At 36.1% G+C, this 15,901-nt stretch overlaps 1 protein-coding gene across 2 annotated transcripts in view; it reads left to right on the top strand.

Moving 5' to 3' along the window:
- The window catches only part of fbxo41 (F-box protein 41), a 53,264-nt gene extending 38,617 nt beyond the window's left edge, over nt 1-14,647 (top strand). For both annotated transcript variants that reach the window (XM_059554478.1, XM_059554479.1), the window contains exons 5-13: nt 1,432-1,799; nt 4,586-4,809; nt 5,246-5,361; nt 6,713-6,865; nt 7,842-7,937; nt 8,125-8,243; nt 9,467-9,625; nt 10,070-10,185; nt 11,713-14,647. In XM_059554478.1, coding sequence (XP_059410461.1) covers nt 1,432-1,799; nt 4,586-4,809; nt 5,246-5,361; nt 6,713-6,865; nt 7,842-7,937; nt 8,125-8,243; nt 9,467-9,625; nt 10,070-10,185; nt 11,713-11,775 — 1,414 coding nt within the window. In that variant the 3' untranslated portion in view covers nt 11,776-14,647. The remainder of the gene's footprint in view (nt 1-1,431; nt 1,800-4,585; nt 4,810-5,245; nt 5,362-6,712; nt 6,866-7,841; nt 7,938-8,124; nt 8,244-9,466; nt 9,626-10,069; nt 10,186-11,712) is intronic.
- The last annotated feature ends 1,254 nt before the right edge of the window (nt 14,648-15,901 follow it).

The raw sequence follows: 15,901 nt of genomic DNA, 5'->3' as shown, positions 1-15,901 counted from the left end.
TCTTTAAGTCTCAGTGTTGGCTTTTGAACTGTAACATCTGGAGAGTGACTAAATGTCTGGCTGGAATCCCCAGTGGAAATTCGGTCCCTGCTAAGCCATGGAGGAGAACATTCCTTACCCATAATCCCATGCGAATGCCCTAACTGTTGCCTGAGTTTAGTGGTTTCTCTTGTAATGGTTATTTAAACCGATGCCCATGCAATTTTTGAGCCAAGTATATTCTGAATGCTACTATTTGTGTCTTTTAAAATTAAGTTGCATAATTATTGAAGATAAAAAGGAATCAGGAATAATGCATTTGCATGTCTAAATTGAGTCACAGTTTCCTCACATAATTTTCTTTAAATTGACGTAAAAAATTAGTATGTCAAGGCTGCTTATTTTTGTATAATATAACATATATACAAGTATGTATGTTACATATAGTTGCATTTGATTTGACAGCCACTGTAACCTAGATGTATTAATTAAATATATACAGCTATACAGATACTGAGTTTTTAAAATAACCACCACAAGCCCACCTCCGCCCATCCTTTTGGTCACATGTGAGTCAGGACTGGAACTAGTGCATAATAAAAAGTGCATGGCACCCCTAAAAATTTTGGTTTAGTGTTGAGTAGTCTGAGCGCAGTGCTAAGAAGAATCTTTTGATGAGTGTTTTGATTAAAAACAACCTAGAGCCACTCTAACATGTGCAATTAAGGAAATAACCCATTACTCATTCAGGCCTAAAAAATAATATCTTTGCAAATGATCAATCTTTCTTCCTACAAAGTGAGTTAGCAGAGTGTCTTATTTCTTAATAAGTGGGTGTGTGTTTGTGTGTATTGTAGGAAGTCCGTCTAGACAGATCTGATCATATTTCCTGGTTAACTCACACTGTTCTTTCAACACAAACCCTGTGTCTTAAAACAACTGGTGCTTCTTAACCCAGAAAATGTGTTGGAAGTCTGTTCTGATAGGCACATGGAATGCAAATAAGAGAATGCAACAACACATATAATTGTGCATAGTAGTTAAGGCAAAATAAATAGGCATAATTATAAAAAAATAGATGAAATTAAAATGTTTCCGATACCTTTTGTTGATGCAGATTTATCATTTACTAGAAATTAGACACATCAGACAGACACTATGCTAACGTGTAACAAACAGTGTTATTTTAGTAGTAGTAGTATTTAGGGCCTGGCTGTATGTTTTTATACCACGAAATGTAAATATATTGGTATTGTGGTATAGGTATTTTTTAGTGCTGGGCAATGATTAATCGCAAATTAATTGCATCCAAAATAAAAGTTTGTGTTTATATAATATATGGCTGTACATATATGGTGTATATTCATTATTTACAGTATTTATAAAGACTCACATACTGTACAGTATATATTTTGAAAATATTTACATATTGTTTGTGTTCTTCCTAAACAGCGCATCAGGACGAGGGAAGTCTGTGTCCCAGGGTTCAGGAGGTTACGACAGTGACAGTGTGGACCTCCATGCTCTGGAGGACTGCCCTGATGCTCAGTACTACCACGTCCAGTGCCGACTCGGGGAAGGAGGTGGAGGAGGAGGAGGAGGATATGAAAGAGCGGCTGCTTCCCGGAACTGGGGTCTCCGCAAACAGGCCATCCAGAACTGGCAGCGCCGGCCGTACCGGCACAGCACAGAGGGAGAGGAGGGCGACGTGTCTGACGTAGGATCCCGCACCACTGAGTCCGAGGCTGAGATGTGGGAGCAAGACAGGAGAGCAGAGAGCCAGCACGGGGGAAACCGAGGAGGATACAGACTAGCTACAGGTGCGTCATTGACCTGCGTGGGCAGGACGAGAAGAATTTGCCCTGGGGTTTATTGCGTTTTTCTAAATGTTGGTGGAAGAACATGGTTCATTTCCCAGGGAACACAATTCCAAAGGCATAAATTTAAATGTGATTTTTGGCTTGCCAGTCATTTAAAATATAATCTGTGGCAGCTCTGTAGCACATGCTGCTATGGTTGCAAGTGTCATATCGCAGACTGCAAGTTTGTGAGTTAACAGTTTGTCGACCAGTTTGTCAGGCCCGAGGCCATAGTACCCACTCTCCAAATAATGACAGCATAGTCAGGTCAGAGGACCAGGACGCCGGCTGAGGAAAATTAGGTCAGATGAATGCAACTGCAACTCACAAGGATCACAGGCCAGAGAGCAGTAGAGAGAGTGTGTCAGTGTGTTTTCCACCTACTGACTCGAGGTCATTGTGGGAAGAGCGAAATGAGTAACCAATAGTGCACTATATGCTCTCATAAATAATCATACCATATACACAGTGTGACTTGAGGCCATGATGTCTTTACTGTATGTAGTTCATTTACATTGATTAAGGCTCATTTGTGCTTTTAAGATTGTCACCTCTCTTTGTTCAGCTGTCAGATTATGTGGCAGCAGCAGGCCTGCTCACATCTTATTGAAAAAAGTTAAAGGGAATTTATAAAATATATTCAAGATTTCTTCCTATCATACAGTAGCCAACATGAAATCCTATATTTGAATGATACATATGCCTTCCATGTCAAACAATGTCAGTGTCAGCATTAAAAAGTAGCCATGAAGTCCAATGGAGAGATCAAGGGATTATTTAAGTGTAGACTTGTTTCTTGCAGATATAAATGCAAGTAAAAAATATTTTTTTTTTTATACTTATTATTGTTTTATGTTATTCTTAATATTTTATTATTGTTATCATTTATAAACTAATATAATTGAATAATTTTGATTTCACAAATTGACATTAATATTAAATAATTATTGATGAGCATTAATTAAATAATTATCAGCATGACATATTTTGATATTTGATATATGAATTAATTAAACATCTAAAATTGTGTAATAAAGAAATCAAGACATGTTTCTATATGGGATGAAGTTGCCTGCATACACTTATGTCTAGACTTGTTTAGATATGAATGTAATTTTATTTTGCATACTGTTTTATTATTTAATGGATTATTTTCTAAAATATCTGTACACATATGAATACATTTGTTTTAAGCTGATAAAATGTAACACTTTTATTCCACAATTAAACTGTGTATTTGTATTTAAAAAATAATTAATATCATATTTTTTTTTTTTTTTGAGCCTGTTTGAGTCAGAGCTTTCGGCAGATTCTGCTTTAAAAAATTGTCTCATAAAATATGAACACTGCCAACACCTGTTCATTTAGTCTCAATCTCATAGGATCTTCAGCAAATCGTGTATGACTCAAGAGACCTAGAGTCTGTCAGACTGGAGCCTGAGATAGAAATAGCCTGCTGATTGCATGATTTGGAGGATGTTCAGATCCTGTAGGAGGCATTGAGAAGACAGCTGCACTTTTTATTGGAATGAGGCGCCACCATATGGACATGTACAGTAATGCGTACAGTAAAAGGAAAAGTTTGCACAAAGATGAATTCACCCATGTTCAGTGTGAATTCAGTGTGTTGAAGGTCTTCTCTTTTCCATGCAGGAAAACTAAATTGTGACCACAGCTGTCAAGCAAGTCTTCCTTTATCCCTTTTTACATTTACATTTATTCATTTATCAGACGCTTTTATCCAAAGTGACTTATAAATGAAGACAGTGGAAGCTATCAAAAACAACAAAAAGAGCAATGATATATAAGAGCTATAACAAGTCTCAGTTAGGTTCACACAGTACACCTAGCATGGGATTTTAAATAATATAACAAATAAAAAAGAAAACAGATAGAATAAAAAAGAATAGAGCAAGCTAGTGTTAGAGGTCTTTACACACACACACACACACACACACACACACAATTGCATAATAAATGAAAAGAAAATAGAATATAAAAAGATTAGAAAGGTAGTTCGATTTTTTTAAAGATTAGAATTAGAATAGTGAGTGTTAAAGTTAGAGGGTCAAATAAAGATGGAAGAGATGGGTTTTAAGCCGATTCTTGAAGATGGCTAAGAACTCAGCTGCTCGGATTGAGTTGGGGAGGTCATTCCACCAAGAGGGAACATTTAATTTAAAAGTCCGTAAAAGTGACTTTGTGCTTCTTTGGGATGGCACAATTAAGCGACGTTCACTTGCAGAACACAAGATTCTAGAGGGAGTATACTTCAGACACATAAGTCTGAAGTAACAAATTTAGGTAAATGGGTGCAGAGCCAGTGTTAGTTTTGTAGCTAAACATCAATGCCTTGAATTTTATGCGAGCAGCTATTGGAAGCCAGTGCAAATTGATAAACAGAGGTGTGACGTTTATTCTTTTTGGCTCATTAAAAATGTATCTTGCTGCCGCTTTCTGGATTAATTGTAAAGGTTTGATAGAATTGGCTGGAAGACCTGCCAAGAGGGCATTGCAATAGTCCAGCCTGGACAGAACAAGAGCTTGAACAAGGAGTTGTGCAGCATGTTCCGAAAGAAAGGGCTTGATCTTCTTGATGTTAAATAAAGCAAATCTGCAGGATCGGACAGTTTTAGCAATGTGGTCTGAGAAAGTCAGCTGATCATCAATCATAACTCCAAGGCTTCTAGCTGTTTTTGAAGGAGTTATGGTTGATGTGCCTAACTTGATAATTTCTGTGTTGACAGGTCATTCTGAAGGGGGATACAAGCCTTGTCGCCCCTCCAAAGTCAACGATGTGATAAGTCCTGAGGTGCTGAAGATACGTGCCGCTCTCTTCTGTATCTTTACCTACCTGGATATGAAGACACTCCTGTGTGCGGCCGAGGTGTGCCGGGATTGGAAGTTTGTGGCTCGTCACCCGGCGGTGTGGACCAGAGTGCTGCTGGAGAACGCTCGCATCTCTTCAAAGGTTTTAAAACCATTCACACTAACACTCTTACAGTAATACTCTAATATGCCATATAAAATATGAAAACTAATATATATGAAACTTTTTAAAATATAAAATTGTTTTTTAAAGTTAGTACGTATCACCAGGCATGTTGCACAAACATAAGTATAGTGAAATATTGTGGTGCCTGTATAATAATAATATTAGTATTCCACCATATTTAATGTCAACTTAAAAAAATGTATACTAAATAGATATTTATGATGTATATATGTATGATGGCAAGAGGAAAATTTGCTGCATTGTAGGAGTGACCCAAAAGACATTTAACAGATCTGAATGAGATGTAAAAAAAAAGTGTTGCATAAATTATCCGCTGCCCACATATTTTGCAACTGCTAATAGTCCTGAAAAATGCCAAGCTTTCTAACTCTGTCTCTTACTGTTTGTTTAGTTCCTGTGCACTCTGGCTCAGTGGTGCACACAGACGCATTCCCTCATCCTCCAGAATCTCAAACCCCGGCAGAGAGGCAAAAAAGAGACAAAGGAGGAATATCTGAAGAGCACGCGGTAACACGGTGTCCCACTGCGCCTGCTGTTAACTGTACCATACTGACCCTGCTGTTTGTGTGGTTACTGCCTTCCCACAGCTTCACGCACCTCCTCCTCTTCTCATTGCTCTTTTATTACCTTCTGCACTCTTCCCTGATCCCCTCATCACTCTTTCACACCAAACAGATACACACTCACTCGCTCACACAGTCTGACACTTGTGAAGTGCTTGTTCAGAGATCCAGCGTGAGAAGGGAACAGAATGAGCAGCCTGTTAATTGCTCTGCTAAACCACCTCAACCAGAGTGCCAGTCGAAAACCTCATCAATAGTTTGTCAGGGGGGGTTTACATGACAAATATACAATTTGCGTATTTGGTGGATTTAACCCTGAAAGTGCGTCATATTTTAATGTTACAATATCCTGTCTGAGAAATTTCATTAAACATATATGTTATGCATATGCATGCAAATGACATTTATTACACATAAATAAACTTACATACATGTATGGTTTAGATATAGGGCCAGTTTTACTAAACAGGGCAAATTAACAGTTAACTAAACAGCGCAATTCCAAAACAGCATCAATGGCCGTGGAAATTTCTGTGGGTGATTTACTGACAATGCACAAATTAAAGAACACAAACACAAACGCATTATCTTGTTTGCATATATGCAAACCAATGCAATATACCGAGCACAGCGCAAATTAATCTAGTCGTAAATAAGCAGAGTTGATGCTCATCAGGTGTGGCTGATCTACTTACGACACAATTGCAAAATAGGTTAAGACATGCTTTTTTGTGGGGGTGTTAAATAATGGTGCAAATACTAGTAATTTGACGAGTGCAAACATTTGTAAATGTTTTACTCAAGTTCCCGTACTTACTTGCCTGCAGCAGCAGCAATAATCTACAACTACAGCAATAACCAACAGCAGCAGCAATTCAGCAGCAGCAGTGTAGCAGATCTATTCCGCCAAGACCAAATACATTAACATTGTCATTACAATTACCATGCTAAAATCTTCAGAGAGTTGTCATGATTGAAATGCATATTTAATAAGGTCAGACCCTTTACCGCGCTAATTCTTCACTGTGCATCTTTAGAAAATCCTGACAGTACTATTTTAATGGCAAAAGACAGTTTGCGCTTGCGCTGGCCCAGTGATGTTAATATTTAAAATAGTTCCAATTTCTAATAGATTTTATATGTTACATTTTCATATATATTATATATTATGAAGCAAAAACATATGTTCTTAATACTGTGTATTACAGTTAATTCATAACTTTATTAAGCCGTCTGGTCACTGTAATCCTAATATAAACTGACCTGTTAATAGCTTCTCTTTCTTTTGTGTCAAGTGGCTGTCTTGAGGAGGGTCTGGAGGCTTTGTTGAAAGCGACTGGCAGTAATCTGCTCATCCTGAAGGTGTCTCATTGTCCGAATCTATTGACCGATCGCTCTCTGTGGTTGGCGAGCTGTTATTGCAGGGCTCTACAGGCTGTCACATACAGGTCGGTCCACAAGGGAGCACTATTTGGTCTTTTTTTGTCCATATATCCTTTTATCACATAGCTTAGTGGTGTACTTGACTCTGATTGGTTGGTTACAGGATTTTACAGGCAGATATTATTGTATAATGACTCCTAAACTGTATTAATAAGCAATGTCCCCAGGAAACCAATTTACTACATGGCTTTAATGATAGTAATATCAACTTTAATTAAATTTTCATATCTATTTAATTATTAATTCAGTAAGCAATCATGTAATGAATTGGATGATGTATGTTTTAAGGATGAAAACATATTTTTGTACATCGACTAACTAGCTGTTAGATATAATTTAGCATTTAAAAAATGAGATGGACGGAAACATTTTATTTCATTTTATTTGCCTTTCTCATAAAACTCGCATACATAAGCATTTGAATATAATGACTCCCAAACTGTATTAATGGCCACTGTGCTAGAAAAGCAATTTACTAAATTGCTTTAATGAAGATAATATCAACTCTAATTTATTTTTTATATATATTTAATTATTTATTTAGTAAGCAGTAATAAGTTGTATCATGTATATATTAAGGATGCAAACATCCTTTTGGCCTTCATACATCTTTATGTTACATAATGATTAGAACACTAGTATTTTCACCAGCGAAAAAAAAAAAGTTTAAATGAATGCTAAAAAATGTAAACTGATATTTCCTATGGACACACTACAGCAAAAGAAATAACTGGCATTTTTTAGCTCATGAAAAGTCTATTGTTGTAATAATTTTTAACACTACTGTATATAAGCAAAAAAAAGAAGCTTTTTTATTATTATTATTATGTCAAAGGGTAGTACAGGTCAGAGTAGGAAAAAAAAAACATATTGATCATCAGTGCATTTGGTTGCTTAGTTTTCATTGCCCGGCCATAACAAGGTTTTTAAAGGCAGAGGGAGAACGTTTCTCAGATGCTGTTGATTTTGATGTTGTCTTAGGAGTGCGACAGACCCTGTTGGACAGGAAGTTATCTGGGCATTGGGAGCTGGTTGTAGAGACATCATCTCACTACAGGTGGCACCTTTGCATCCATGGTAGGATTGAAATACACTTACTTGTTTCATAGGCAGTTGTAGAATTTTTTTTATACTTTGCTTGATAGCCTAAATATTTTATACATTTAAATGCATCATCATCTTTCTTTTTTGAGCATTTGTCTTGATATTGGAGAAATTGGAAGTTTAATGTAAATAATTGAAAATGTAAATTGTCTTTCTGCAGTCAGCAGCCAGCACGCTTCAGTAACAGGTGCCTGCAGACCATTGGCAGATGCTGGCCACACCTCCGAGCGCTGGGTGTGGGCGGAGCTGGTTGTGGCATACAGGGATTGGCTTCTTTGGGTTAGTGAATGTAAACTAGTGTTTGCGGTATCACTTTATTATAGGGACCAATTCTCACTATTAACTAGTTGCTTGTTAGAATGCCTATTATTAACATATTTGCTGTTTATTAGTTCTTATAAAGCACATATTCTACATGAACATATTCTACATCGCAAACCTACCCAATACCTAAACATGACAACTACCTTACTAACTATTAATAAGCAGACAATTCTGAGTTTACTGAGGCAAAAGTTGCAGTTAATGGCTAACATTAACCTTAAAATAGAAATAGACTTTTATATTGTTACAAAAATGTCTATTTTAAATAAGTGCTGTTCTTTTGCACATTCTATTTTTTTTTTTTTTTCAAATCCCGAAAAAAAAAAAAATTAATACTTTCTATATTTTACTATTAAGCAACTGTTTTCAACAATGATAATGAAAAATGTTTCTTGAGCAGCTAATCAGCATATTAGAATGATTTCTAAAGGATCATGTGACACTGAAGAATGGAGTAATGATGCTGAAAATTCATCTTTGCCATTAATTATGTAAAGAAATTACATATAGGAAACTGTTTTTTTATATTGTATTATTGTTGTATGATTTGATCTGTTTTTACTTTATTTTTCTCTCAAAAGCAGTACCTATATACTTTGGTTATTGACACAAAAATAATGATTTATTTAAATTATGTTACTCAATCACTAACCATACAGTTGTTCTCAGATCAGCATCGCAAGGGAACATCACTCAAACCTTTTGCCAATGTAGCGCAGAGTGTAACTTGTTATTCACATTAAAAACTGGGACAAGGAAACATAGGAAATGACACTTGTAACATGCTGCAGTGAGTAACAACGGTGTACAATTTTCTATAAATAGATTATAAATAGCAGAGGAGACATTTTCTACTCTTCTTGTTATTTATCCTACTTAGCTGTAGCATCCTCATTTAGATTTGATGGTTTTAACCTTTCTGAATCACAAGACTGCAGTTAGCTGTGTACAAATAATCTGAGCTGTACATAGACCACTTACAAAATCTTGATCAGAAATCATTTCCAAATTACTGTCCTCAGTGTCTCGCTTTTCAGAAGGACTACATCCGTTCTGTTTATTAACCGTATAGTTTATAGTGCTTTTTGTTGCTTATGAGGTTTTTTGTTTTGTTTCGTTCAAGACTAATGCAGTTGTACCAGTGTGCCAGTAGACTGTTTGTGTGTATGTATTTTCAGCGAGGAACTGCATGAGGCTCCAGGTTCTAGAGTTGGACCACGTCAGTGAGATCAATCAGGAAGTGGCTGCTGAGATGTGTCGAGAGGGACTGAAGGGTCTGGAGATGCTGGTGCTCACCTCCACTCCTGTTACTCCTAAAGCTCTGCTTCACTTCAACAGTGAGTCCACACTCACTCATTCAGATCCTGATTCATTATTATTGTTCAGTATTTCAATGAATAGGTATTCAGTTTGTACATCTAAACCAAGTATCAACCAGTGGAAGCCTGATTTCAAAGGCAGAGATGTTGAATCATGGTTTATTAAAATATAAAACTTAATTTAATAATATTTAATTCTCAATAATGCATGATTTATTTTCTAGTAATTACATAATGAAATTCTTAATAAATGATTGCATTTTTAAGAATAAGCATTTAATGAATTGCAAGAAACTAAGGAATATTCTCCTGTGTTTGCAGTTGATTTTAAATGATAGTGTCCTAAAGTGTTGAAAAATAAGTTCGGATTAAACATATCTTTAGATTTGGAGCTATGAATAATGTGAAATACGCCCACACTTCCTGTAAAATGAATCGCTGCCCTCACGCTCTTACTCACAGGTGTGTGCCGTAACCTGAAGTCTATTGTAGTCCAGATCGGAATAGAAGATTACTTTGAAGACCCTAACAGTCCCGAGGCCAGAAAACTCTTTGATGAAATGGTGAACAAGCTGCAGGTATGGAATCATTGCCATAGATATGTTTTTGAGACATCTGAGGCCATCAAAAAATTTGATCCATCCATATCTGTTTATCCACTGCCAGGCTAAAATTACCAGCAAGAGCTGTTCGCTAGTAATTTAGTCTTAGGCCATGGGGTTTCCTGTGTCTGAGACAGCGATAAAGATGAGTAAGTGAAAGCAGAAGAACCTCTCACAGCTGCTGTGTTGAGGAGCCATGAGTCAAATGCAAGTGATTCATCTCATCCATTTGCTTTCTTTGAGGACTCAGGAAGCTGCCTCTTCTCTGTTCTGACTCTAGATGAGCTGGGAGAGGAAGTGGAAGTGGGATTACACCCACCCACGTAAAAACTCAACCTAAAGTTACTTGCAGGATGTCTTACACAAGCTGTGCTGAAATGGGCTGCTGTAGATGACATTGCTCATCATATATCATTTCCATAGGAGGGTCAAAAATATTTTGTACAGAAGCTGCCCACGGTTTATTTCCGCCATCAGTGTGGAAAGCAAATTTATAGTGTCCTCTAATGTCAAGCTCTATATCGTCTTAGTGATTTGGCTCCTCCATGTGGCTCTGCTCATGAAAGTTGTTTCATTTTGTAGAAAGCAAAATACGCTTTAATCACATCACAGAACCCATCGAAATACAAGCGTAGATTACCAGGAGCTATTTGAAAATTTTAGATTATATAACTTTAATGCTGCATTGCCAGGCATTTTTCCATTTCGTATTCAGAGATACTTATACAAGTACATAACAAAATAAGGAATTTATCGTAAAAGTCAATTAAAAGAGTCAATTAAAGCCGAATTTGCCAGGCGTTTTTGTCATTAGAAATGTTATATGTCCTTTAAATCACAGTTTCAGAATCGGATTTGAATTTATGTAGCAATAGAATGCAGAATTGTAATTTGAATTTTAAGATATACTATGGAATGTTGATCTCTGTTTTGCCAACAATGGTTGAAACATAGAATTCAGTTTTAGTGTAGTATTATTTATATACTATTATAGAGTTTATTCATATTTTGAATCAGCCTTTATATTTTCCAATCTTTAGTTTATTTTACATTTTATTAATTTTACTACTGTATATGATTTTGTCACTTTTATACATATTTTTTATATTTTATTTTTTTTATTAAATTAATATGTAGCTTCATTTATGTTTTAGTTTTAGTAATTTTAGTACTTAGGGGAAATAAGTGAAAATTAGAAATGTTTCCTCGCTAATTAACCAGAATAATTAGGCTTACGTTTAGCATTTAATGTTTATATTTTATTTCAGCAATATTTCAGTTACCAAAAACAATTAGTTTTAGTTCACAATAACAACAGTTATGTTGTTCTTTGTCATTTGTGCTTCACCAGAGCAGAGATTGATGTAATCCTAAAATGTCCCACCAAATCAGACCTGACCTCACTGTTGCATTTGATCCATTTTTTTTTTTTTACTTAAAAAAAAATACTGTACATATAATATACACCTGTTCCTTTATATGCTTTCTGTCTTCTCCTCTCAGGCACTCAAAAAAAGACCTGGTTTCTCCAAAATCCTCCATGTGAAGGCTGATGGCTTGTGCTAACTCTGCTGTGTTTGAGGCCAGAGCCACGTAAAGGTTCACTGAATATTTCAACCTAATCGATTCATTCTCTCTTCAAAGAAACGAGAAAGAATCAAACACTTCAGCTTCAGTTTGAACTTTAAACACCAGTCTACCACACCAAGACGGGCACATCTGTCAGCTTTGATATGACGCAACCAAATAGAGGAGACAATATGAAAAAACTCTACGAGAAGGCATAATTACTCGCCATGGATGCCGTTCCAACAGTCACCCAATTACAGACTAAGGCTGTGTCTCCTGCTTGCCAAACGCACTAAACTTTTAATAAGATCTCAGAGAACATGACGTCTCTCTTCAGAGCACAGACCTGCAGGAGGGAGCACTCTCGTGTTCCTTTAAAATCAACGTGAAATCCAAACAGCACAAATAAAAAATGCACATGGGTAAGTTAGTAATGTTTGAAGTTCAGCAAAGAGACGCATTCATTCATTAGTCGTCACTTAAGAGCCAGCCATATTACTAGGACAGATATCAACATAACGTAATCACCAGCTTCAGACATGGCTTAGAGAGACTATATTTAGGGGAAGCCATGTCTCCACAGAAGTTACTTTTACCTGCAGTTATCTTGTGTCCTTAAGCGCAAGTTGAAACCGAATGAAGAAGCTGTTTGTGTCCGTCCCTCCAGTCCTTTAACCAAATTCCCAAGGCAAGGGATTGTTTCTCATCATTGGATCTGTTGTTCCACACAGATTTGCAATGCCTTCTCCATAATGTGCCATCCATAGCTTCGACATTTTGTTTTTAAGGTTGAATTTTAGTCATACCCAATGTGCCATTAGTCTAAAAGGTGTTAAGTCATACCATACAAGGTATGCACTTACCTAAAGGAAAGAGACAAGCTCATGGTGCTGTCAGTCCAGTGTAACCCTACTGTTTCACCTCTCTTCCATCACTTACTGTTCTGTAGAACTCAGGCTGGTGCAGCTGAAGGGATCATTTCTCCATCTGCTCTGCTGATTTCAGATGCTACTTTCCATGTTCTAAAGGTAGACGCCGCTGAATGGAGAATTCTGATTCTGGGTTCTGAATGTACACTCTGAACAGTTGAAGAGAAGGGATAAAAACAAATATATACAGTTGTTACATTAGGTTCTTTACAGAATCTAACTTTGCTTCTAAAATGTGTAGGTTAGGGTTTGGCTTTGTTTTTTTGTTGGAAATATGAAATATGTTAACAGTAGCCATATTAGGCCATGTCAGACTACAAAATTAAAAACTGATTCAATATTTATAGCCTCGATTTGTCAAGGCCAGTATTTTTTTCTTTTGTTTTTAAAAGAAAAAACGTTATTTATGGTATATTTTGGTGCATTTTTAAGTGGATGGTATGACATGTCAGGTTTTGCGTTCTGTTGGTTTGCTCTAGAAACAAGTGTTTTAGCTGGAAGTCAGTCATACAAAGAAACTAGAATATGCCATTCTCGTTAAGTTTCTTTTTAAAAAAACATGCTGATGCAATAATACAGATGCAAGTACTGGTCTCGACCTCTCTCAGTGATGTACCGTTACCCATCAGGCATTACTGCTCCCCTTGGCCAGTCTCTGAGCTGAAATCACACAGTCCAAATTCTCTACTCTTTTAAGTGCTTTAGTCAAGGCGAGCACTTCTATGGTGCAACGTTCTACTTCCTGTCTTAAAACACATTAAGGGGCTTGATTTAGCATGAGAGGAGTATTCACACGACGGACTGCCTGAGTTTACTTTAGGATTGCTGTTTAAACTGAGACATTGTGGACCAAAATGGAAACTGCAAAACCATCTTCAAGAAAGAAAATGCAGAAGTGGGATAGGGCAACCTACTTCACCCACAACCCCACACAATGACTTTTGGAGTGCACTGGCACTCTTGTCATCTGAAGACTTTAAACAAAACAAAACAACAACAAAAAAAAAACTGTATGTATATGTTGTTTCTATAGGAAGGAATTACAAACTGTAAATATCTGAAAAGCAACCTAAAGAAAGCGATAACCTGAAGCATTGACCGGATCTCCGTGGGTTCCCGTGTGGTGGCCGTACTGACCAGATGACTTTCAGAGTTCAAAGCTATTTGCAGTATGCTGTGTATGATAGAAGCTTTATATTGAATGTGTATCAGAGTCCTATAGAGATGGAAATAATTTGAAGACAGAGTACAGTTTATTTCAACTATTTATTTCTATAAAAAGAGATGTCTATGATGATGGCATGTTTGTGCTAAAGCATTCTATATATATCATGTTGCCTTTTCAAATGTTCTGCTGTAGATGTTATTAGATTAATAGATCTGAGTGCTCTGGATTATTGCTTGCTGCCTTTCATTTTTAGACTGAGCAACCGTTGCACCATTATTATGATAAAAAAGTAACTGCTAATGTTTAGTATTAAGCCGTTGGTGTTCTATTTTGTTTATGTAGAGGCTCTTTAAAGAATCTGACATATGTAATGCACTTTTTTTTTTTTATCAGAGCACTTCTAGTGCTCTGTGATGGTTGGTTTCGTATAATTAATGTGCAATTCCTTTTTTCCTAAGCTTTGCACCGGAAGACTATCAGCTTTCCGTTCCTCACGTGAACTGTCCATTTAATAGTTTTTTTATGAAGCCCTCCCTGTGGTCATATTTAATGCATAGCATTAACCTGCAACATAAAAATAAAAAGCAAAATAAATATATAAATATAATGGCTTGGTTATGTCAAAACATTTTTTGATCACATTTTATTTTTAAAAAAAAAGGTATACTTGATTTGCTTTAAACTAGGTGTTAAAAGTGACAGTGTGCCGGGTAATAGTGTGTGGACCGAGCACTTTGAATATTACATTTTATTTGACTAAAAATAGATTAAAAGAGTATGTGACCAACCCAAACCCTGGAACTGAATTCATCTGAACAGATTATAATAAACTGAAAGATATCAAATTTGATTGGAACTTGGGACGGAAGAAAAAAGGGAACAATCACAGAATGCCACTTTAGCAGAGAACCTGAAGCACTCAGAAAGATAAATAGAACTTTTCCTAAGCAGAACCATTGTTTTTGTACCACTAACCAGAACTTCTTGAAACAATCAGTTGTAGTGGTGTTAGCTATTGTTAGGTGCCAGATGTTGTGACAATTCATGTGTACTGTAGCTGTAATTGTAACCATCAAAGCAATTACCTATTGTTGAAAAGACAAATCTACAAACAGATAATTCATTAATAGTGGATTATAAGCTTTTTTTATTTTTATTTGATTACATTTTGTAGCCTCGACATGGTGTAAGATAGAAACATCGTTCACAATCTTAACCGCTGTAATCAAACTCCACAGCCCTGGAATGATTATATTACAATGTATACATCTCAATGCCTTTCATTTATCTATTTTATTTTAATTATTTCTGCTACTCTATCCATAAATATGGCATTCAGTCCTTGATTTTAGTCTTCAGCTTTGTGCCGTGATGTTATTTAGTCATGATACTTGGCTTGTCATTACCTCTTTGCTCTCATTTGAATGATTGTATTTTATGCCCACCTGTCTGAACTGCTTTCATGCATTACCTCAAACATATTCTGGCAACAAGTTGAATTGTGTTGCTTTTTTTATACCAACAGATTGCATTGACGTTATTTAATGAATGCCCTGCACATTCTCTGACGTTGCACAAAAAGGCAATTCCTCACCCCCAAGTTAGTTCATATTTATTGGAAAATGTTCATGATTAAACTCTTTTCTTGCTTGTGGGAACAACTACAGACCTTTTTTTTCTACTTTTTTTCATTTGTTGTATTGTTGTGGCCTGCTTATTAACATTCCTTATTGTCTGTTTGACCGGTTATCCCAGTTTGCGAAAAGTTTAAATTTGTGATGGAATCGTTTACATTCCAAAATCTCATGCCATTTTGTTCCAGGCATATTCTATGAGTTATAATAAAAATCTGATACATGTACTCATATTGTGTGAAGAGATCTTTGTATATTACATGCACCCCTTTAGATTATATATGGGAATGAAAAAAAAAAAAATATTTACAGTGTATTTACTTATTTTTGCACCAAATGGTTAAAAGTTTCAAATCAAGTCACTCCAAAAACAGAAAAAACACAATTTAATA

Source organism: Carassius carassius, chromosome 7, assembly GCF_963082965.1.
Source record: "Carassius carassius chromosome 7, fCarCar2.1, whole genome shotgun sequence".
Classification (NCBI taxonomy): Eukaryota; Metazoa; Chordata; class Actinopteri; order Cypriniformes; family Cyprinidae; genus Carassius; species Carassius carassius.
This window is presented reverse-complemented; position numbering and strand designations above follow the sequence as displayed.